Raw genomic sequence first — 24551 nt, 5'->3', positions numbered from 1 at the left:
TTTTGAGCTAGTACAAATTTGGCTTTGGGCATGTGCACCAAAGCTCTGCCAGGAAGTCTCTATTACAGGGAACAAGAAAAATGTTTGACTTTTAATGATACTGATAATGATACTTCATAATGTTATATAATGATACTTCAGCCTGCTGGGGAGTTACCTTGGAAGGGCAATGGATGCTGAGCTGTAAAACGTGATAGTAACTTTTCATTTTCTGTCTGGAATTCCATTTGAGATGAGAACTGGATTTATGATGACTCACTTTTTGTATTCCCATATAGCATGAAATTGTAGCTGACATGATATTTTCCCACAGATCCCATTTAAACAAGTTAGTCTGTTCATCCACCTGAATACATATTTGTGAAGAAAATTAAATGTCTTTATCAGGAACAAATGAATAGGCCTATAAATAATTTGTATAAAGTGTAACTCCTCAAAGCTTAAGAATTATCATCACCCGTTTCTCTCTGACATGATATTCTTTCTTTAAAAACTGTCTTATCTTAAGTGCATGTGTATGTATTGTAGTGGGATTTAACTGTGATGGTATCTGCTGCCTTAGTGAAACAACAGTGTTTGCTTTATTAATTCAAGAACAATGGTAGCTTGTTTAAGTGTATCACCAGAAATCAATCATTAATTAAGTAATGGGGTTTTTGTAATCAATATTAGTACAAAGTTCCTGCAACATGGAAATTGTTTGCATTAACTTGTTAAGAATGTGTATAGATTACATAAAATCAAAAGTCTCATTTCTCCACCATCTTTTATTTAATAGCAAAGCATCTCCATTGGTTCCTCTAGATTGGAATTGGCACAAAGCCTTACATCAATCTTTCTAACCAGCCAATTTTGCCAACATCGTGCCTGAGAGTTTCCCTTGTGTATGTCCTGAGATATTTTTCTCCTGGACATAGTGTGCATATAAAGTAGCTTTGCTCAATGCCATTTCTGTGCAGAATTTACAATTCAGTAATACTCTGCAGAAAAACTTTGAAGGCCTTTCTAAGCATTTACCCCTTTGTACAGTATTTTATTGGAAGTATCACACAATTTTGTTATCACCAATGCCTTCCCGTTTGTCTTATAAAGTGGTAGTAATCTAGTTGTTTTTCCTGTCTTTTTGTAATATAGACCAAGACATTGCTTTGTTGAAATATGTCTCGCTTACTAATACTGCAATTTACAGAAATTAATTCTCAGGAAGTAACATCTCTTTTCCCAGAATTCTCAAAAGAAGATGCACTTTGACTTAATTGCAGCACCACTGAATGCATCTGTAGCAACCCCTCACTGAATTTGTCATTACATGAAAAAAAAATATTTTTTTATACCTATATAGCTTTTATACCTTGTTTTATACCATCTAAGTGAAAGGAGGCTGTTCACAAACTAAAATGAGTTTATCCTTGTAACTTTCAAGTACAAAGAATTGATTGAATTGATTGTGTGCTTAAGCATTAGGCATACATGGTAGTGGCACAGAGTGGTAACCAGAAGAGTTAGGAAATACCAATGTACAATCTAAAAGGAATAGTACAAAATGCCAAGTTAAAATTTCACACTAAATGTCTAGATAAAAGATGAGCTAGATAGGAAAAATGACAAAAAACTGTAAGAAATCATGCAGAGATTTAATAACATTTCTGTTTATCATTAAACAGTGGGCCAGAAAGAAAAAGATCAAGTTGATAGTTGACCCAGAGTATGAGACCAGCTCCACTGGAGAAGACAGCGCTCCTGATTCCAGCCAGAGGAATCGTCTTAATAACCCCAATATTCAAAACAACGTCAATGGTAACATCTACATTGCACAGAATGGCTCTGTTGTCAGAACCCGTCGTGTTTGCCTTGCTAATAATTTAAAAGTCACATCTCCAGTGAGGCTGGGGAAACAATTCAAGAAACTGGACAAGCTTGCAGTGACACATGAGGAGAATGTCCCACTGAACACATTGTCAAAGGGATCATCTTCTAGTGATAAAATGAACACGAGGCCTTGTAGCGTCTCATTTGCTTCCTCTATAGGGGCTGAAAACATAGTAGCAAAGCCAGGCGGCTCCAAAATGAAAAGCACAGAAGAGCAGGAATCAGTTGTTGATAACGAGGATGTCAAAGAGCCCTTGGAGTCACACAGTGAACACACACAGTCAGATGAAGAGGAGCTCTGGATGGGCCCTTGGAATAATCTTCACATACCAATGACAAAACTGTGATTATTTTTTTTTTAATTTTAATTTTTACTTCAGTTTATAATATACTGCGCTTTTTATTGTCACTGAAGAAAATGTATGAAGTTTGTATCATGCACATATGTTGTATACTACAAATGACATGCTTTAAAGTTTAAAAAAAAATTTGCACTCACATTTGTACCAATTAATTGTCCCCCTCCCCCAACAACTGTTTTGACAGGCTCCCATTTCACTAAACAATACTTCGTTTAAGTTAATTAGATTTTTTATCTTGATTTATTGTTTAATAAATAGTAAACTACTAATAACTGCACAGCAACATTTGGTTAACTTTTCAGACAGTTCTATACATGCCTAGCTTGTTTTTCCTGTAATGGTACTTGTGGCTATACTGTTTAGATTTGGAAAATCGTCTATTTATGTTCAAGATTTATATCCAGAGCTCTTGATTCTGAACTCAGAGTAATAAATTAAAAATAAATCCATGGAAGTCAATGGAGCAGATCTGCTGGTTTAAATTTGAGTAACAATACCAAAGTCAATAGTGATACACCATTTTTTTCCAACAGACGATCTCACTCAATACTGAAATAGCAAACTAATGTAAGAGTGGAATCGGGGTTTGTAAGGCTATAGCATTGTTAAACAGGAAAGTGGAATAGAAGATTAAATAAGATAAAATTGCAAAGAGGAAGGAAATGTAGAGCAATTAATCTTATTCAGAGTTACCTTGCCGTGGTTTGTTCATTTTCTTTTGTAAATTAGCTCATTCCAATTTTCTTCTCTAGTCAATTTTTCATCTTTTCATCTCTTCCCAGATCAGTGCTGTTTTCTTCTTTATATGGTCTTCAGCTCCAGTTTTTATGCTCCATCAATAATTGTCATTCTATGGCTATATTCCTCTGAAATAAACCAGGATGATACAGGACTCTGTGAGATAGAACTAGGTATAAAAAGTAATTAATGAGAAGGGGATAGATACATTTTCAAGCCTAGCTAGCTTTTGGGTTAAATGGTACAATCACCATTCCACTCTGATAGTGTTGAACATAAACCTGCTGTAAAGACAAATAGATCATGGTGAAGGGGATAAAAAGCGAACACTTTCTGAGACTAATATGCACAAATGCAGCTGTGAAGGGCAAGGGGTGTCAGAATACAGAATTGTTTCAAAATCTTTTAAGTGAGCATTACTTGTAAAATACACTGCATAAAATACTGGTAGCTGCTTTTAATTTCTGTTTATAACTCGAAATAGTGAGTGTGTCACGTTACAAATTCAACAGGGAGCTGAGAAACATCATTGTTCATAACCACCAAGTAATACTTAAAAGATATTAACAATGCAGAGCAAAGTATTCTCCTCCAAGGTGATATTAAGAAAAAACATATATGTATATTTATACATGTGAGAAAAGTGTCGTGTTGTGTTATGCCAACTTTTTCTTCAGGATGAGATCAAACTAATTGTGAGAGCAATATGGGTACCTCTTGAAAGATGGAAAGAGTCCACAGCTAAATGCATGCAACTAATAAGGAAAGGATTGGCATCATCATTCTTTCCCTGTTGCTGTACCACAAGATCTGGATGACAATAGCTGTTGGTTCTACTTTGGCAGTAGATGGACTTGTGCTGCTTTGATTTTGTTCATTTTTCCCTTTCACAGGTTATCCTACAGGAAATTCCTCTTAATGTTTGTCTTTAGAAGCTGTTTGCATGTTACAGTGATGTAAATGTCACATTTCTGTCAAATACCTCCTTTCCAACCTGAGGTTTCCGACCAAATATTTTGAGATGGTACTTGTTTTTAGGCATGAGAAATGCAACATAGACTACCATATGAGAAAAAAAAAAAAAAAAAAAAAAAGACTGGGTATTTCTTGCTACTCTTTTTCCCTTGGCATATATGAACTTGCTACCTAACAAAAAATAGCTGTTTGGAATTTAGGTAGATTCTGAACAAACAGACAAGAAAGATGGAAGGAACAACAACAACAAAAAATCTATTATTTGAAATAACTAGTAAAATGTTATATTTTAATCCTGTTTAAGATACTGTTGTTATTTCACTGCATCAGTTTTTTTGCAAGATCTGTCAATTCAATTTTTACTGAAGACTCTAGGGTCATAACGCTTTTTAGAGAAACATCATCTTCCAGCTACTCTCAATTTTCTACCTACCTGTTTTCATTAGAGACGCACAGCTCTGCCAGCTTGCATGCTGTGAAGGATTGTCATGCCCATCACTGGTGGTCAGAAGTACAGTGCATGCTTATCAAGCACAAAACCTGTCAATACCTTCTCTTTTGTGCTGTCCATGTGCTCATATCTTTTCCCACAATGCAAAGAGCTTAAAAACTTTCACTCTTTCAGGAATGGGCAGGGTTTGTCTAAAATCTAACTTGATTTTAGCTAAACTTGTAAAGACTTTTAATGACCTGAATGAATACTGACTGAAAATAAAGGGCTTTGTAAAATCTTTTACAGGTTCAGAAGACTTTAGGGGTGTTTTTGTTTGTTTTTTCTTGTTTGTTTGTTTGTTTTTTGTTTTGTTTTGTTTTCTGTGTCTGTAACACTATAAATAAATAGTGTAAATTAATACAGATTTTTAACTGTTAGCAGACAGTGAGCGCCAGAACCAGTAGCAATAACAGTACATGCTGATAGAGTAAAAAATGGTCACATCCACTTTCTTTTGGCAAGTTTTGTATTAGCATTGCTTTTATGGATACAGTAAATAAAATAGAATACCTGGGTCTCAGTATATAGTTTTCAGCTATTTAACCACTGAAATTTGCAGAGCTGATGATGCAAGGCGTAAGTATTTTCCCCTGGGTGACACAACTGCTCAATGGCTGACTGATCAAGGTGATACTCATTGCTCCTGACATTGATTTAATTTGTATGCTCCTCTAAGCAGGCACTAACAGTTTGATGGCTTGTGCTATGTCTTCCATACAAGAAAGGTTCCAATGACAGACTTGGTGGCTTGTAGAAGGGCAGTGCAATACTGTGAGGCAGGACAAAGTATGTTTGGAAAAAAAAAAATAGAAACTTCCATTATTTTTCTTTAAATGTGTGCTGCTATGAGCAATATTGCCAAGAAATCCCCACACAGGGCCTGTTAGGGTGCTTAAAAGGTTTAAGTATTAGTGGTACACTACATGCACCCATTATTTGCCTGAGTGGGTATGGGGAAAAGGACAGCACAATTGTGATGCATACTGCACCTGTCTTGGTACCTTCTGCCTGCAGTGATTTCACAATAGGATCACTCAGCATCTCTAGGGTTGAATCCTTCCGGAAGCTAGTTATGTAGCTGGAAAACTTTGCAAGGACAGTAAAATGCAAAAGAGATGGAAAATTCTGATTATTTTTTTTTTTGATTTTTTTTTTTAGAAGTGGCAGAACAGCAATCTCGTACACAAATCTCAGCTTCCACAATTGAAAAACACAGTGGGAACTGAGTATTTTGAAGCAGTCACAATCATGAATTGCGCTCTGGAAAGCATTGTGCTTATCAGAACAGCTCGTGTAGCTAAAACCATCTCTTCTGGTTCAAAGCCGTGGTGGTTCTAGTTTCTTGTAGTGGTCATCTCCAGGCTGCTTTTGCACAATCCCAGTGGTTGGGGAACATTTTCTTTTTATATCAGTTTGTCTCTAGAAAATATCAGTTGTAACTCAAACCGTTACAAATACATTACATTTTGCAGCCAGTCAGTGGTGATAAACACTTTTTACCTTGTAAGATTAATAATTTTGCTGCAAATGGGGGTATAAACTTTTGAATGCTTTTTCATCAAGCCCTGGCTTGTGGCTGTGCAAAGGCACAACTAGCTAGAAATAAAATAGGCAGCAGCTCCCTTCTGTGTAGCACATGCCTGCATGCTGACCCTTCAAGCACTGCACACAGAAATGGTAACTTTAAGTTACCACTGACTACCCTGTTTTTTGTAGTCTAAGAAAGACTTGCATTTATTACAGAAGTATTGATAAACAACAAGGTTAGATAAATCCCTCAAGAAACAGATGACAGTTTATCAAATGAATTTTGAAGGCAGCTGTTTCACAGAAGCCTATTAGATGAGCACTGAAAAATACTACCTTTTTTCTTTATTATTGGAAGAAGAGCATTTCACTAATTTCACTGTTTGGACTTGGAGCACTAAGCCCAGTTGATTAAATGATAAAGCTGTCACACAGACCTGGATCAATACTGAAGCAGCAACGCGAGCAGAATTGGGTAATTCATGTGTAACCAAAGCTTTCAGGGTGGTACCAGCCCTGTCAGATGAAACATGGTTTATCTTTCTAACACTGATCGTTGCTCTTTACCGATACAGGATAAAACAACAATGTTCCTTCCGCAAGCCACCCAAGAGTAGCACCAATCCTGCAAACTGTTTGCACGTTTTCAAGCAGAGACTGTTTGTGAGACTGCCATGATAGCTACAGTGAGTTGCAGCATCCCAAGGAGTGTTTGCCTCTCCCCGTATGGATGCTGTAGAAACATACAGGTGGCCGTGGCATGCAGGAATTGCTGCCCTTTGGCTCCCACTAAGCAGACAGTTTGGGCTGAGCAGGTGTGGGCAGCCAGTGTTGAATTCAGCAGAAGTGGATGCAAACTCCTGATCTCAGCTGTGTGGAGCAACTCCTTGCAAATAACTGATTCTAGCCCAAGGGAGTTTAAATGATATGCCCACAACCTGGCAAAGAGCAGCAGTTTCCACTTAGAGATGGGGGAAGAAAACAGAGCTGCTCAAGCAGCAAATCCACTGGGGACTATGGGAAGAAATGTGGAAAACCTTGCAGTTATCCTATTTTGCACAGCTGTGCAGCTCTTAACCAGTATTTGGCTTTCAGGAGGTCCCATTCCTTGTTCATATGGCAGAGAAACTCCAGCTCTGAACAGACTGACCTTGCTTGGAGTAGATGATGGCTTGTAAGTTGTTTGCACTGCATTCAAAATTGTGTTTGGGGAAGGGACAATGTTTGCAAAGTGTCCCTTTTGCTGCTCTTTAAAGAGCAAGTACAAGGTGCTGTGTTCACACACTGTTAAAAATCTCTTCACTCTTAAAGCTCTTCCAACATGTCTAAAGAATTTAGGCCTAACCCTTTTAAAGCAACAAAGGTAAAATTGGCCCCTCTTACTGCACACAGCTTAAGATTTCATTCTCCGCTCCCAGAGAATGTGGACATTCTGGTAAAGACAAATGTGAGGGCACTCGGGCTGACCTCATTGCAGCAGACATCAGGAAATTTGCAAGTGCCTGTTCCCAGGGAGCGTGTTCCTGCCAGGCCTGTGAGTGCTCGAGGAGTCCTGTCTGTTTTCTGGGGAGCCGGGGATGGGGCAGTTACAGGAGGGCAGCTTTGGTGCAGAAATGAATGTTGTGTAGCACTGGAGTGAGGTTCAGTTTTGCATCAATAACTGAGGGAGGATATGACATCTTCACATTGCTGACATGGCCAGGCCATTTTGTGTATCAGTGTTGCTGAGCTTGCGAGTTAATGGTTTGTCGATGACATACGCGTCTGTCTATGCCTGCCCACATATAATCTATTGTCTTTTGAAGGATGTATATGCTGATGTTGCGCCTCCTGTTAACCGATGATCACTTAAATACACGTGCTTGCGAGTTTCCATTCCCCAGGGCAGTGGTCTTGCAGGAGTTTGGCAACTTGCAGCTAGGTGGCTCACAGAATTGCAGCAAATGGCTGTTGGTCACATAGGCTGGAACTGATGGTATTTTACTTGGGCAGGAATTATGCCTAACCTCTCACAGGTAATTAAGTTTGTAATATGCTACAGTTTGGCAGACTGCACTCTTTCTGTGGAGCCACTGGCAAGGACTGCAGCTTAACTTTGGTCCATTGTGCAGTTGTTTGAATTTTTTTTTTTTTTGTGTTTACCACTCTGATGTAGCTGCTGCTCCACAAAGTTACAATTTAGACTCTCCTTACTGAGTTCACAGAAACTACTTTGTCATGATTTCTTTAGTAACTAAGAAAGAATTTCTTATTTCCTTGATAAAGGTCACCAAGGGAAATTATATCAAGGTCATTATTTAATCTAATTAATTTTTCACAGGTAGAAACATTTATTTTTTTTTATGTATTGCATTTTAGAAATTAGACCTAGACAGCATTTCTGTAACAGCATTCTAACTTGTTATCTCAGAAATACTGTTAAAAGGCTGTTTTAATTGAAAAGGAAAATGCAGTTTTTAAATGTTTAAAATATTAAGCAGGGTCTGCCCTGATTTACTGTTACAAAAAGCTATCACAGCATGCTAGTCTTAGGAAGAGGGGTTAAACAAAATGGTAAATGCTGATTAATCACCACTGTTTAAATGAGAAACATGAAGCATAAGAATGCAATAAACTATAAAACTTAATACCATAATCAAGTAAAGTGAGAATAGCAAATATTTATGTCCCCCCACATCAATTTAATTTACTGATAGATGTTTTTCCTTTGCAGACTGAAAATGTTCCATAGTTAATAATCCACAATCAATATGCATAACCAAAGTATAAGGATGGAAACTCTAAGTAGACTTTGTGGCACAAAATGGCCTGCAGGCACCTTGAAAGACCTTCACAATGTGGTGAAGCACTGGTTGTGCATAGGGTTTTTTAAATCCACTGAGTTAGAAGCATAGTAAGGGAACACAACTGGTGCTCCCAGATCGAACATTGAGAAGCTACACATGGGTATGCCACTGGCTCCTCCTTCACTTCCTTAAAAAACATGAAGCAAGGACAAGAGAGACAGGACTTTGCACAGAGAGATACCCAGTCTATCACAGGTGCTAGAGTGCAGGCACGCTGGGCAGTGTGCTACCCAAGCTAATTACCCTGCCAAGATGACATATTACAGTCACTTTTTCCTGGACTCACAGCATAGCCATGCCCTTGTTAGCTCAGTGGGATTTGCTCTTTGTGCATGAATCCATGGGTATCAGTACAGATACATGCATTCATCGATCCATCCATCCTTCTCCATCTATAAATGTATAGTGAAGACATGGATGATTAGATAGAACAGATCTTTCTGTTAAAAAAAGCTACTAACCAAGAACAGTACTGTAAAAAAAAAAAAAAAAAAAAAAAAAAAAAAAAAGGAAATTCTGTTTAAAAAGCTCCATGCATCTTCAAGGGGGAAGGAGGGAGAAACAGAAGAATGATGAAAGGCCCAGCATTCATTAGCACTGTGCTGTATTGTGACCGCCAGACTCCAGCAGGTCACGTAGCAGGGGCACATAGCTGTGTTACTGCTGTGTGACTGCGAGGACTGCAGCGGTGATAGCTCTGTGGTGGTACAGAACCTTCCCTCCTGGTCCCATGTCCTAGACACATCTGAGCATCTGTGTCTGAGGCACGGGCACAGAGGAGGTTGTGCACTGCCCTGTGCCCACAGACAGGAAGAGTATCTTGCTGAAGCTGGAGCATGTTGCTTGTACCACTGTGAAGGCAAGACAGCTAAACATCTTCTTGTGCCAAACAAGCTTGGTTTAGCAGGAGGCAACGGGCTTGGCTGTACTCTCCATAGAGGCAGGAAGAAAAGTCACACTGATTTCAGCAGCTGCTCTGTGATTATGACACTGCTTTCCAGCCTCCCTAATAACCTCCATGTCCTCAAACTAATGAAGATGTAGACAATAAATGAAAAAAAAAGTATAGAAACAAAACACAGCAAATCTTTTGAGATTTAAAAACAAGGTAACAGGCTGCAAGTACATTGAAACACCCCATCTGCTGCTACTGCAGGATGTGTCATCTTGATTTCTCGTGCTTCCCTCCTAGCATCCAGTCAGCTGACATGTTGCATGGAAAATAAGATTAGGGCAATATATGCGTTTTAGGAGTTTTGGGAGGGTTGTAGGAAGGAATTAACCCTAAGTTGTGCTAGTGGATGAGAAGCCAAACACGATCCACCAGCGCGCTGGCAGCCCACAGGGCCGACCATGCCTGGGGTGCCTCAGGCCCAGAGCTGCCGGCTGGCCGAGGGAAGGGATTGTCCCACTCTGCTTGGCCTCACCTCAAGCACTGCATGCGGGCTGGGATGCCGCAGTACCAGAGGGGCATAAAGCCATTAGAGAGCCCCCAGAGGAGGCTGTGAGGATGGTGAAGGGCCCAGAGGGCAAGGCATGTGAGGAGCGGCTGAGGGCCCTCTGTCTGCTCAGCCCAGAGCAGAGGAGATGAGGGGAGCCTCATGGTGGCCTGCAGTTCCATCACGAGGAGCGGAGGGGCAGGCGCTGAGCTCTGCTCTCTGGGGACAGTGACAGGACCTGAGGGCACGGCATGGAGCTGGGACAGGGAGGGTCAGGCTGGGGGTTAGGGAAAGGGTCTGCACCCAGAGGTGGTCAGGCACTGGGACAGGCTGCCCGGGGACTGGGCACAAAGCACCGAGCTGTTGGAGGTCAAGGATCATTTGGACACCGCTCTCAAACATTTGGTCTGATTTTGGGTGATGCTGTGTGGAGCCAAAAGCTGGTCAGAATGATCCCTGCCAACATGGGATAGTCTGTGATTATATGGATTGCATAAACTTGTACTCAATACGTTTAGTATGTGCTAGTAAAATGCTATAGCTGTTAAGGGACAGGTTTTTGGTTTTTTTTTTCATGCTTCTAGACAGGGGAAGTGTCCAAGCAGAATTTACTCACTAAGTGTTAAGTCTTGGTTTTGCTGCAGTTCACTAGGAATGCAGAGATGACTCCTGCAGTCAGGGTATAGGTTACCAGGATGTTGGGACCTTGCCAGTTCACCCTTGATTCTCATTGTTCATATCTTCTCCCCTAACCATCCACTTTCCATCTGTGTTTTTTTTTTTTTTTTTTTTTTTTTTTTTTTTTTTGTGGTCTTGTCCAAGAGACCTCTGATAGCTGTTGAGCAGCTGCATTGTTTGCATTGTACAACTATGTATAGATGTATAGGAAAATGAAAGGTCAGTTTAAGCAGTAATTAGCTTTGGGAGTTAACAAGAAAAATCAACACTGATACTTCTGATACTTTAGGCTTGATCTTTTCTAGCTGAGTCGATTAGGGGCAGGATGTTAAAGCAATAAAGTCTTTGAAATGCAGTAGCTGTCATAGCACTGCAGTTTCCCAGCGTGACTGATGTTAAGATCAAATGATGCTCAGTGGACACATACACTGACCATGCCTCCATATAGGGATGCTCCCTGCACTTTAGCAACATGAATTCTGGCTGATGGCACATCATCAAAGAATACGGTTGTTTTAGGAACTAACAAAAAATATTCAGCTCTTTTTGTTGTTGCTACTGAGATGCAGGTTTCTATCCACACTGAAAAACTGGTAAAGTGGGTTTCCTGAATGACACACATAACAGACTATCCAGATACAAATCAATTCTTACATAGTCTTAACAAAGGAGACTTCTCTGAGGCTATTTCACCTCAGCTCTTATTACTGATTTATATTTTAGAAGCTTCAATTATAAATGACAAAGGTTATAACTATAGGAAAATTGTGCCTGTCTTGTATTCAAGCAGCAAAATGCTGTCTGGATTTATAAAAGGAGGTTATCTTTATAAACGCAATGTAATAAGTACCTCATGAACCTCTATAACACGGGGCCTGGTTTGAAGGTTTGTGTGTGGTGTTGTTTTCTGTTTTGGTTTGGTTTGTTTTTGTAGCAAGCTTGTTATTGAAGCTATTCACAGCTGGCCTTTTTCCTGCATACCTAACTTGAGCCATATTAGGTCTGTACTGCAGAGTAAAGGACTTAAGACTATATTCTTTTCAAGTGTAAATATGTAACTTCTTAGACTGATTCCCCACTGTAGCTCCCACTCCTGTTTTCACATTTCTCTTTCTGCAGGTTGGTTTCTGGGCATTGATTCAGTACTGTTCTATAAAGGTGGATTTAAAAGCAGATGATGGGTATAGAACATCAGAATGAAGACAGAGAAGTATCAATTACTGCCAGTAGAATAGCCTGGCTACAGCATGCATTAGATAAACAGGCTGACTTTTCAGTGGAAGGTGTCTTTTCAGTGAAGGTTCACCATCCAAGGCAATTTTCTCTCTGCCTGTTCTATAAGCACCTTCTGCAGTAGGCTTTACATAGAAGGAGCATATGGCCTTTCCTAGCTTCTTCTTTCATGCAAGTATGTATTAGAAAAATGCCATCTCTGCCATGATCTCAGTTCCTTGCCTGATGATGCCCATTGCCTATTATTTTAATTAATATTATTTAAAAATAAATAAATATAATAATTTTAATAAACAATTCAATAATTTAATTTAGAAATGAAAAATTAATAAAAATTAGAAATATTAATTAATTTATTTATTTATATTGCCAATTATTTTGCCTTGTTCTGGGTTGTGCTCTGATTTCTGAGAACTATCAATGATGGTTCTAGGAGCTCTTCCGGTAGTTGTACCTAAATGTCCAGAGTTTGGCATCTTCCCAGTAGGCTTTGGACTACTTTTTTGTAGCTGCATTTCCTTGTATTTCAAGGAAATTATTTATTACATATTTTCCTTGTATTTTCTGCTGAAAGTTACTTACCTCCATTTTTTGCCAAATAATTCAGCACTGTGACATTTCTCTTGGGTAATGTAGCATCACTGTACCACAAACCACTGGTTTGTTTCATTTGGCTTGCTTTGTTTTTCTGAAATATATTCCATAACATGCAGCGAAATAACATTTGGTGGATAGGTATTCTGTGCTGTTGCTGGTGATAGAGATTATTTGTACTTGGACAGTGCAATAGTAGAGATATTTCTATCAGCTGAGCAGTTATGCAAGAGCTTAGGTGGTCTTTAATCCCTCTCTGCCTATCTAGGTAAGGTGGTATCTATATTAAAAACAAAAAAGATCTGGTCAAGCAGATAGTGTTGGGAAGATCTTATTTACAGTTGAAGACAGCTCTATGTGACTAAACCAAAGAGGAAAACACACTCCTTAAACCAAGGGGGAAAAACTGAGAAACAAAAGGTGTGGACATTAGAAGCAAGAGTCTCATGCTTCTACCAATAACTTTACTTCATCGGGTAATGGATTTTCATAGAAATATGAACACTATAATGTAGTTTTATTATTTTTCCCCATTTTTAAATGAAGTATTGTTAAAATTCCAGCCTGAACAAGCTACTCTGATGCTAGCCATACCTTTAGAAATACTATTGTGTTAACATTGCTAGTTCTAGCCTATGAATTTACTGATTTGAAAACCAGAGGGAACGGATTACTTCTGTTTCTCAGTTGACATTGTATAAATGTTGCAGACATGATTTATCTTTTGTGAAAGATACAAGAAAGATACTAATGTTTCACAGTCATTCTTAATAACATTTCCAGAATCTTTCTAGCTGAATCCAGAGAAAAACGCACTATTTTTGATCTAAAAACCTCCAAAAACAGAGAAAAAGATTTTATAGTAGCACTTCTCATTCATTTTAAGTTGCAAAGCAGGCTGAAGAAAATGCTGTTGTATCATGGTTGCTATTGCTGCTTCTCCTTCAGTGCACAAATTACTTCTTATGTACTCCATGACAACATTCAGACTTGGGTTTTAAGAAATTAAGAACAATTCCTACTGACTTTGTGCTTCATCACTTCCAAGGTGTGTTTCTATGGTGCCTTCTTCCTATGCTGTATTACATATCAACCTTTCTTTGTCTTTCAACTTGCCAGACTGCATTAAAATCTCTGTTTTTGTAATCCGACACAGACATCTGAAGTCTGGCTGGTGTTTTAGCTCACTGATGTTGTATTGCCCCTACTTTCAGGAATTCAAACTCTGTTCCAAACAGTAGTTATATTTCCAGATTTCACTGTGCTCTTTATATCTGGCTAAGAACCCCACTAGCTGTAGTCACACACATATTTTGTGGGAGATGCTCACTCCCAGCCCTGCAGTATCATCACACAAATGCACATATATCACCCAGTGCTTCCCAGATGCCTGCTCAAAATTAGTCCAACTGTTGTGAGGTACTAATTAGCTCTCAAAAGATTTGAGGACCTCTGTTTTTCTAATGTTGTTGTCACTCGCATTTTCAGTCTGATTTCCTTTGGAAACAACACGTAAGTGACTGCAGTGTCGACTCACCTGTCACTCCTGCTCCAAATAATTTCTGAACCAAATGACTGATTCCATCCAAATTTGAAGGAGCGTTAGTAGTCTCCAAATTAATTATGTTTCCACAGGCTTCAGGAAAATTGACAGCTGGGTAGAAGAAAGTGAGAAGCAGATTAATGCTTCATTGCCCCTAGAGGAAGACAAGAATTCAGCCATTACCCATTCAGTTGGCCGCAAACAGATGGCCAGGCAGGACGTGCTCAGTTCTTTCTTGATGGCTGGTGCTGTTCTGGTGGCCTTGGGACACCCAATGTGACTGTGGTGTGGGTGGCAGAGGGACATATGAGAGAAATCCAAATACTTAAACACTTCCTTTGCTGATGGTGCACATTACTTTCTTTCCCTGCTGTGATACACAGCTGAGATCTCAGAAAACAAGAGAGTCGTTGTCTGATGAGATGCACATCTGCCATGAGATATGCCCTGTTTATTGTTGCACTTCAACCAGTAGAATGGTTCATGTGCTGTCCTCCAGCATAGACTTAGAAACCTTTTACTCTTAGTTTTAGTTAATGTTTTGAAGATATAATAGGAACTTAATACATTGAGTAAGAACAATTATTTCCTCACTCATCATGAGAATTATGGCAGCTGTGTAATAATTTTTTTCCCCACTATAATGAACTTCTAATTAGAATGATAATGTCTCTTATTTGGGGAAGTTTTTAAAGTAATTGCAAGGTCACCTACAACTTTATTTGAATAGTCAGTTAATACTCTAATTTTTGGTGCTATTTTCCATGACTGTCACTATAAGCCCACAGCCTCCCACTAAATATAGTTTCACAATAACAGAGTTTCAGCTAAATAGATACTCAAGGTTTCTTTGGCATCCTAGCTAATAAAGGCACTGTGCAGACAATTCAGGGTGATAAATTGTCCTTGTTACATTCACTTTCTAAAAGTTAAAAGGAACGGAGCTTGTGGTCTTGAAGCTTGATTTTATTTATTTATTTTTTGGTGTATCATCTGGAATGATGCCTCACAATGTGCTGTATCTAAGGTAGAAAGGGATGTTAGTAGCAGTGCAATATTGAGCTTTCACTGTTGCTGAGTATTAGTAAGCAGTACAGCAAACCATGCTGAAACGTGTGCATGCTAGCAGCAACCTTAAGTTCTCCTGCTGGTTCATTATGCCTTTCTCAAAGGTTCACGTTTATCAGGATGGGGCCACGCACCTTCTCCCCCATCCCAGTGGGTTCTCCAGCCTGGAATACAATCAAAAGTTTCTATGGGTGTGTTTTTTTGTTTTGTTTTGTTTTGTTTGTTTGTTTGCTTGCTTGCTTCTTTCTGTTGTGTGCATGTGTGTGTGTCTGTGTTCTTGTTTGTTTGTTTTTGTGTTTTCTATCTAGTGTCCCAACAAGTTCTATTACATCCCCTTGCATTTAAAAAAAAAAATTAATAGGATTCTGGGAATTTTAAACACACAGTATAAAATCAGGGACTGAAAGGAGCCAGAACAGCAGTTAGATATGAACATGAACTGGTACCTTCTAATGAATTTTGCAGATTAACAACTTCTGTGGGCTTAAAAATGTAAAACCTAAAATGGTCTCTGCATATTCAGCTGCAGAACTGATTTATTCATCCTTCCCCCCACACCCTTCTCTTTGAAATTATTTTGCCCTATAAAATTGTAGAAGAGTCCCCCTTGTGGTAAGTGCCATAATAGCAACATGCATCTTGATTTCATCTTGTCTATTTTTTCCCTTCTGGTCTGTAAATTAAACATGCATGTACAGATCTCTGTTAGATCCAAAGCACAAATCACAGTATGTGCTGACTTTCTCTTGCAGATTTTTTTTTTTTTTTTTTTGCAATTGTATGAGAACACCAACAATTAAAAACATTAGGATTGATTTTTTCTTGCATTTATTGCAGCTCTAAAATCAGAGGTTGTGAACTGAGGGCTTCATCACACCTTCTACAAAACGTAGTACTGGAGAGGGGTGAGTGTGGAGGATGAGAAATATGTGAAAAAGGCATTTTTGATTTTTTTTTTTCTCAAGTGTGAAAAGTAGGAGAGAGGAAACAAGTTAGTGGAGCTGTGCTTATGGGAAAGACCAAAGCAATTCACCATGGCTGTTGACACCTGGTGCCTTGGTCTTCTGTGAAAAGATGCAGCCTCTCTTCATCTGACCACTGCCACTTTCCTTCTCCTTTCTAATGTGTTCAAATTTGTTTTTTTTTGTTTTTACTGAAGTGTACAAAAGTCTGGGCACTGTGTGGGATGGTTTATGGAGCTTCAAATGATCTTCTCTGTGTTGTTCATCTCATAATGTGTTTTCTGCTTTACTCCTCCACTGTGGGTTTGTTAATAACTTCATCCACTAATGAGCTGTTCAGGGCAGCTGTGCTTGTGGGCTTCAACATCTTTGCAAAGCAGAGGGCTTTCTTGAACAGACAGTAATTTGTTTGGTAATATACATGGTTCTGATTCTGCCAGGTCACTCCATCCCCAGCACAAATGTGACCACATTCAGCTTCAGACAGTGAAAATTAGGATGTCTGGTTCTTGTAGCATGATTTTGAGGCTGAATTAGTGTTGAGGCTGTCTTACCTGCTGATGAGAAATACTTCTCTCTCCTTTGAGGGCTCACACCATGCTTTATTTATTTATTTTTCCCAATTGCAGCAGCTCCTGCTTCCATGTCCATTTGTTATCAGTGAGGAAGGATTACCTAAGGGGCTCAATACCCTACATTTTTGACACAGCAGCATTTCTGGGCAAAGCCTGTTGGACCCTGTAGCTCTTTTCTACAATGTGAGAAAGAAAAAAAAAAAAAAAGTGTACAAAAACTGTACAAAAGTTCTGCACTTTTAAGTAGGCTAGTTTTTTGAAAGAGGTGTCCTTTCCATTAAACCAAGGGCAGTAAACCACCCCACACCAAGGGTTGGCCCCACAGGACTACTCGAAGTACTTTAGGGTCATAAGCTGTTTCCCTACCAATGCACTGAACATGCAGTTGCTTGTAAGGCTTCCCTCTCACCCTTACCCTTGTAAGCATCCATGGTCCTCCCTGTCTGGTGTGTTCTGGTGACCAGGAGAAAGCCACAGTTTGGATGACTTCTAGTGGACTGGGCATCTCCAGGAGGGCTGGAGAGGGTACAGATGCCCAGCCTATTCTTGTTGAGGGAACAGGGCAGGCATCAGACTTTGTTGCATGGACAAGCTAAAAAAAAAAAAAAAAAAAATCATTTGTTGGGCTGCACCCAGAAACTAACTGAAGGTTTTGGTTATTTACCTGCAGCATGCGTAAAACTCTGCATTTTCTTGGAAGAAAAATCATCAGAGGGAGTTAGAAGCAGTTAGAGAGGAGAGACAGAGACGGTGCATCAGGCAGTTGTCGAGTTGTTGGTGAAAATCTTAAGTACACGTGCACTGAAGCAGTGACTTTGTTTTTCTTGTGTGCTTGTTGAATTGCCAGGTCTGAAATACTGAAGAGGTGGGGCCTTTTTCACATGTTTCCACCACCCCATAGTTGCTGCAGGTCAGTGCAGAGCAGCAGCTCGCTCTGCCCTTTGTCTGAGGACACATGCGACTCAGACCCAAAACGACCAAAAACACTGGTTCCAGCCCGTGCTATTTGGCTTGATATGGAAGAAAACCGAGAAAATTAGTGCCCTGTGACAGGCCAGATACCATCCATTTGTGCCGATGCTCCAGGAAACAGGTAGTTTGGCACTAGGTCACAGGGCATCATTTTTAGATGTGATGAGACTTGAATTGAAATCAGCAGCAGCTAGCACCACTTTTTAAATTATTATTGACTTTTCTATGTACCATCAAGTCTATTCCTGTGTTGCAGGCTTACTTACTTGACAGAGTAGGTGCTGGCAGTTTTGTATTCACTTGTTAAATACACAGGACTCTTCACCTCTGTGTTTGCATCGTTCCAGTTCATTATCCACGAGGTTACAGCGGATGAGGTCTGGGTGAAGTTACTGATCAGCTCAGCTAAAGCTGAGACCTGTTCTCAAAGGACACAGGTAAGCTACCATGGTTTCAGTGTGCAGCCTAACTCAACAAAATTATATTGCAAAGCCTCCTAATTTGCAGCCACCTGAATCTGAAGGCAGCTAACCTCAGTAAGCTGTCTCCATGTTTTCTGGTGAGGTGTGCCAGGGCATGTGTAACACGTGGAAGGTCCCAGACTCCTGCTGCTGTGAGGCCCCTGGCAAAAGAGGAGTGATTTTTTTCTGCAGTTACTTGGGCATTCAGAGGGATTTGGAAGTGGCCCAGTGGATGCCTTGAGCTCATCTGGCAGAATTGGTGTCTCAAGGCCCTGCCAGATAGGGTGTTGATGTGTCCTGTGGCAAACCAGTCCGCCTTTTTTGGATGAGCAGTCATTACATCAGCTGTAATGCATGTCCACCTGAGGACCAAGCAAACCATTGTATCAAAACAACATGCCGGGTGAGACAGGGACAAGGAACTCTTGGCTAGACATCCTCGCAGGTGTGCTGTGAAGGAGCTGGGAGCAGAACACCTCCATACCTACAGGAGTTGTGCAGGCCAAAGCCTGGGGCAACTGTCTTAGAGTCCTCTCTATAGCTACACAATAAAAGTGCTTGTTCAGGGTATTACTGTTCTGCCATTTCAAAGAAAAAGAAAAAGAAAAAAAAATTATATATATAAAAAAAAAAGGCTTTGGGGATATAGCTAGGTTTGGAAATTGAAGTAGCCTTTGGATGAAGCAGCAGTGTTCAAGATGTGTCACATCAGGAAGCCAAGACATGGCTTACACTCCAGACCCTCCTCCTGAACCCTCCTTTGTGACTGGTTGAAGTGGTGCAAAATAAACTCTGTAAAAAGAGCCAGGCCTTGGGAACAGGGGGAGGGTTGGTGTGCTTGTTTGCTAGGCAGGGGTTTTGGCCAGCCGAGAAATCTCTCAGGAGAATAAACCTTGAGGGAAAACAGAAGAGTGACTTTTTTTGTCCAGCTAAGAAGTGCCTTCATGCCCAGGGTTTGGAGGGTTTCCAGGCTGCCCTCCATCAGGGTCGCAGGATGCGTCTTGGTGCAGTCTGAACAGGGCCCAGGAGATGTCGCCGCAGGACAGCAGTGAAGCAGGCAGGAGCTTCAGTATCTTAAAGAGGCGAGCACTAAATCCATGCAATAACCAGCCTAGGAAACCTCTGGGGCTTCCGTTGTTGGATTTGTATTTAAATATATATATATATATATATATATATTAATAATCATGTGAATATCAAAGTAATCATTGTCAGAGAGAACCTGAAAATGTGGCAATCGTTGCAATATTTGAGGGGAGGATTTTTCAGTAAAGATTTGCATTCGGGTATAGGTATTTCTAAGTGACTTACAAAACAAAAACAAAGACTATTTTTGCGCAGTTACAAAAGCAGTCCTGGGAAAAAACTCATTTTTGTCCATAAAAGGAGTGGTCAGATGGTCAAATTGAGTGGGCTTGTTAAAAACAAGCAGCATCCTACTCTTGTTTTTGCATTGTTATGGGGCTGCTCCTCTCCCTTCCTCTTCCCTGCCTCAAGTTTAACAATTTTCTCATTTTTAGTAGGAAGCTAAAGGGTCACTTTTTAAAACATTAAGAATGCTGTACAAATAAATAAAGCTGCTTTTTTTCTTTTGCAAAGTCAGCATATAAGAAATGATGCAAACAAGTATGGGCATGATGAGTCAAAGCAATCCACTTGGGACTGACAGAGGCATCCACATAAGCTTTACAAAATCTGCAGCTGTACGCTCAGATGTATTTTAGTTGCTTGCACTTAACTCTTGAGTCTCCATCCTAGTCTACTGGGAGACCTGAGTGTAAAACTCATCCAATACATAGCTTTGCAAAAATTGGCGTGCATGTACATGGTACTTTGAGCTGTTTTGGCTGCTTCTAAAAAATCCCAATTTCTATAACTTTTCCAAATGACTTATTTCTCATTTGCCGGGAGTAATAGGACTGAACACAGTAATGGAAGAAATATTAACTTTAGCATGCTAAGTTACATGCTAAAATAAAAGGGGTATGTTGCACATTGTTTCTAATGCTATGCCTATGACTTCCATTTTTCGAGTTTGCACATCAAAACTGTCACAACACTTCAGTTATGGTAGAAAACATTTAGATCTATCCACACTATGGTCCCTTAGCTGCCTTCAACACAGCACATCCACACTTTGCAGGCTGTCAGAAAAGTAATCTACCTTGTATGCTGGATGAGCTGGGCTGGTAAAACTCCCAGCAGCTGCCTGTTTCTCCACATCATCCCCCTAGGCTACCACCGTCCTTCATGTCACTTTGTAACATGACCTGATTTCTGAAGTATGCTCCCTTTGCTTGAGCTATTTGAATAAAAATACATCTCAAGGGAAGCTGCTCAATATAGGACAGCTCAAAAAGTGTGTTTTTCTGGCAGCTACCAAACCCACCAGCATCAGAAGTTGTCCCCTAGGCTTCAGCTGATGCATGAGAGTTTTGAGAGCCCAGCAAAGAAAGAATCACTGTGGTCGCTCCAATTTAAGACTGAGGCATTGTTATGAGCAGACAGCAGCAGCAGCCACCAGGCCCAGCACCTTCCATCCTGCACCCAAACTCTGTCCAAGTAGCAAGGCTTTGGGGTATGCTGCAGTTGGACAAATAAATTCCTTGGTGTCAGCAGAGGAACACTCTTTGGTAAAAGGTAAAAGGTGGGAAGTACAGCTCCTGATAAAGGCATGTCACAGCTACACAGCCGACATTCACCTATACAGTGCTGTAATTCACCAGGCTTGTATGCCAGCACATAAACTTTCAGCAAATGAAAAGGCCAAGATGTGAATAAAAGTTAAATTAACTATTACAAGCAAATAAAATCTTCCCCCTAATTGTATTTATATCTCCAAATTGGCTCAATATATACATCCCTGACAATTCTTCCTATAGCTAACTAATTTAGCTTTGTTTAAAAGACACAGCAAAGTTTATGCAGCAAAGTAAAGTTTCATTTAAGTATAAAACCCCAGATATGCTGCCACTTAAAAGCTTTTCATTGCCTACTACAATCTGGCTTGTCCTCTGCAATGATTATGTTAGAAGAAGCAGAAGGCAGCAAAGCCAAAGATTCAGCTTCAAAACTGATGTTATCTGATCAGCCACAGCTGCTCACATGCATGGTAGCAGAGTCATTATGGCACCAGTTTCTTCTGGTAATTATGTACCAGTGCACAGGGTATCAAGCTACTTTTGTCTCAAACACTGAAACCTGACCAAAAGCTGAGGAAGGGGATGAACACATCTGGAGTTCTAGCTGTTTTTCCCCTTCCCATTTGTATCTTTAGAAATGTTTGATTTTGTTGTTGATTTTTGTTTGTTTGTTTGTTTAGCTAGTTAGCAAAAAAATGAAAGGGAAAAAAAGGGAAGGAAGTCTTAAAGGAGTGAACTTAACATTTTGAGTCAGAAGCTGAACATTGCAGGTGAGAAGTACAGTACAGTACTCAGTCACATCGTTAAAAGCTGTCTTCTACACATATGATTGCCAAATCTGTCATTGTGATTGCCTGGCTTGCGAAACAGTTCTCTGATAACTCCTGCTATATGTTTCAGTTTAGCTTTACTGTAATTTTGTAATTTTCCCGTGTTTTGCTACTGCATTCTCATTCTGTTCTTTCAACATTATCACTGGCTCATAGTGTAAGTAATAACCAGCTTCCTACACTTTTTTTCTGTACCTAAAATAGTGTAGTCATAACATCATCACAGTAGATGGCAACAATGTCCATGGAGAAGGAAAACAAACTCAGCATCAGGTTCTGCAGAGGAACAGAGTGTTATTTGAGAGATTTCACTCCCTCTATTTTAAAAGGGAGCACTAAAGGGAGTACTATATTGGCTAGGGAAATCAGAGTAAAAAATAAAAATAAAAATAAAAATAAAAAAAATAAATCAAGGCCACAGTGATTTACATAAACTAACTTGCCAAGATGTGTAAGGTGTGGTTAGATGCGTGTTTGAAGACAGCATAGCTCTTATGTCCAGGGCTGATTATATTTTGAACACTATTGACAGCAGAGAAATGAATGAAAGCCATGTCTTAAAAACTGAATACTGTCATCTAATCCTGCAGTGGAAGAAAAGTACAATATAATTTCCTTTCGGTACATTGTTTCCATAATTCTCCTTTGAGCCTTGTCTTGGATGAGTGTTTTCTGTCCTTTGTTCTTTATTTTCTTTCCTAATTGAAGAATGTAAATTGAGAAATGAGTATTTTAGAAAAAAAAAAAAAAAGAGAGAGAGAGAAAAAAAACCCAAGAAGTCTTTTATTTGTTACAAATCTACGGATCACTTGCATAGTTGAGACCTTAAGAGTAGCAGTGTGAGAAAAGTGAGATCTGCTTGGCAATGTTGTATAGTTTGCAATGTGTTGCTTTTGGTAGAAAATAATCAAAATTAATCCACCCATGCATTTTTGAATTTTGAATTTCCTTCCCTTGCAGCAAGTCAGCTGTGGTACACCGAGAGCTGGAGCTGTATGTGGCTGCTTGCTGGGGAAGCTCCTCTTGGCTGCTCCTGCTGTAGCACACGACTGATTGCCAGCAAGGAGAAGTGGATAGCGGAGTCAGTGCCACCGAGAGCAGTGGGGAAATGTTCCTTTCTGAGGGTGGCCATGGTTTAAAAGGCTGAAAGCCCCCCATGTGAGACCAAAGCAGCCTGCAGTATGTGCATGGCAAGTGGGTCCTGACACATGCCAGCACCTGTTGCTCTCTTCTTTCTTCTGGTGTGCTACAGAGACCCTACATTTATAAACCAGTTTATCGTGAATAACCTTAGCATAGTTTGAAGGCTTGCTGTAGGTACAAACTGCAAAATGCACATCCACCTCTGGGTTAATCACCCTGACTGCTGTCCAAATACAAAACCCACCACTTCCCAAATGCCACATACTGTCTTCCCCTGCAGTTATGTAAGAGAGCAGTGACCTTTCACAAGAAGAGCTTGGCATTTACAAGACCCAGGTGCCAAACTCAGGGATTTCTTCCCTCATTAAGGGCAACTGTGTCTGCTTGTCTGGCATGCAGCTGTGCTATCTGACCACAAGGACCTGGCCTTGCTGCTGAGCAGACCTGTCTTTTGGAAGGTGAATACAGAAGAAGCCCTCACGCTTCCATGTATTTAAAATACACTTTTAATGTTTTTATCAAAAAAAGTAATTGACTTTTCCCTGCTGAAATGAATATCCTGCCTTATACTGCCAGCTTCCTAGTCTTTCCACCCCAGAAAAAAAAAAGAAAATCTGACATCTTACATAGCTGATCTGCTCAAATTAAAAGTTTGTTTTTAAAGCTCATTTGAAATTAGACATTTCTTTTGGAAATACAGGGTCTCAGAAAAGGTAAGTAGCACTTATCTCTAAATCTTCCTTATTTATTTATTCTGAAGATCTTCACAATGTTCTCAAGTTTACTGGGGGAAAGTGGGACTTTCTGTATTTACTTAAAGGAACGGCAGACTAGCTCCAAACCTTCTAAAGGGACACTTTGCTGCCAATAAATTTTACATCATTTTCTTTCTTAAGGGCATTTACACATAATGTAGGAATTCAAACAGTTATATATATAGATCTGGGAGCTACACAAACACAATTATGTTTACAACATCAGTGTTCACCATATAATTTGACCTGTTCTTGCCTTTTGGCTGTGCTGTTGTTACTGGCTAGTCTGACCGAATTTATTTTTTCCCTGTTTAAAGAGCATCTTCATATATTTCAGATCTGTTCATTCAATTTTTACATCAAAACTCTGATCGCTAAATATATTAGGAGGATGAAGATGTTGTTATTATTTGGAGAAAATACTTTAAAGTGACAGATTTAAATTGTTATATTCTAGGTTTATGTTTCCTGCAAACCTTAGACCACTAGAAAACCCTTAAATCACTAGAAGTGATTTCTGTTAAATTTTATCATACTGGAGAAGTTCTGGAGGAGTAGAGAAAATTCAGTAGTTAAAAAGGTGAACAGGGTGATATAAGTGAGTGTAGGCTGGTGGGCTGACAATGGGCAGGGGTCTGGATGCTGGTAAGATGTGGCCAGATGCAGTCAGTGAAAGACTCTGAAGCTCCTTTGGTTGTTTGTGCAGATACAGAAAGACAAAAGCGCTGCCAGCCACAGTAATTTTAGATCACAAGCTGTTAATAGCCTGTTCGGGATGCTTCAGAGTTCCAGTTATACTGGCTTGTTTTTTTTGTTTTTTTTTTTTTTTTTTCTTTCTACTCACAA

General features: G+C 39.8%; 1 protein-coding gene across 1 annotated transcript in view; it reads left to right on the top strand.

The window, feature by feature from the left end:
- PCDH15 (protocadherin related 15) overlaps positions 1-2656 on the top strand; it is a 731645-nt gene extending 728989 nt beyond the window's left edge. The window contains exon 41 of the mRNA XM_082765483.1: positions 1665-2656. Coding sequence (XP_082621609.1) covers positions 1665-2216 — 552 coding nt within the window. The 3' untranslated portion in view covers positions 2217-2656. The remainder of the gene's footprint in view (positions 1-1664) is intronic.
- The last annotated feature ends 21895 nt before the right edge of the window (positions 2657-24551 follow it).

This window comes from Aythya marila (genome assembly GCF_965140915.1).
Source record: "Aythya marila genome assembly, chromosome: 7".
NCBI classification, from domain to species: domain Eukaryota; kingdom Metazoa; phylum Chordata; class Aves; order Anseriformes; family Anatidae; genus Aythya; species Aythya marila.
This window is presented reverse-complemented; position numbering and strand designations above follow the sequence as displayed.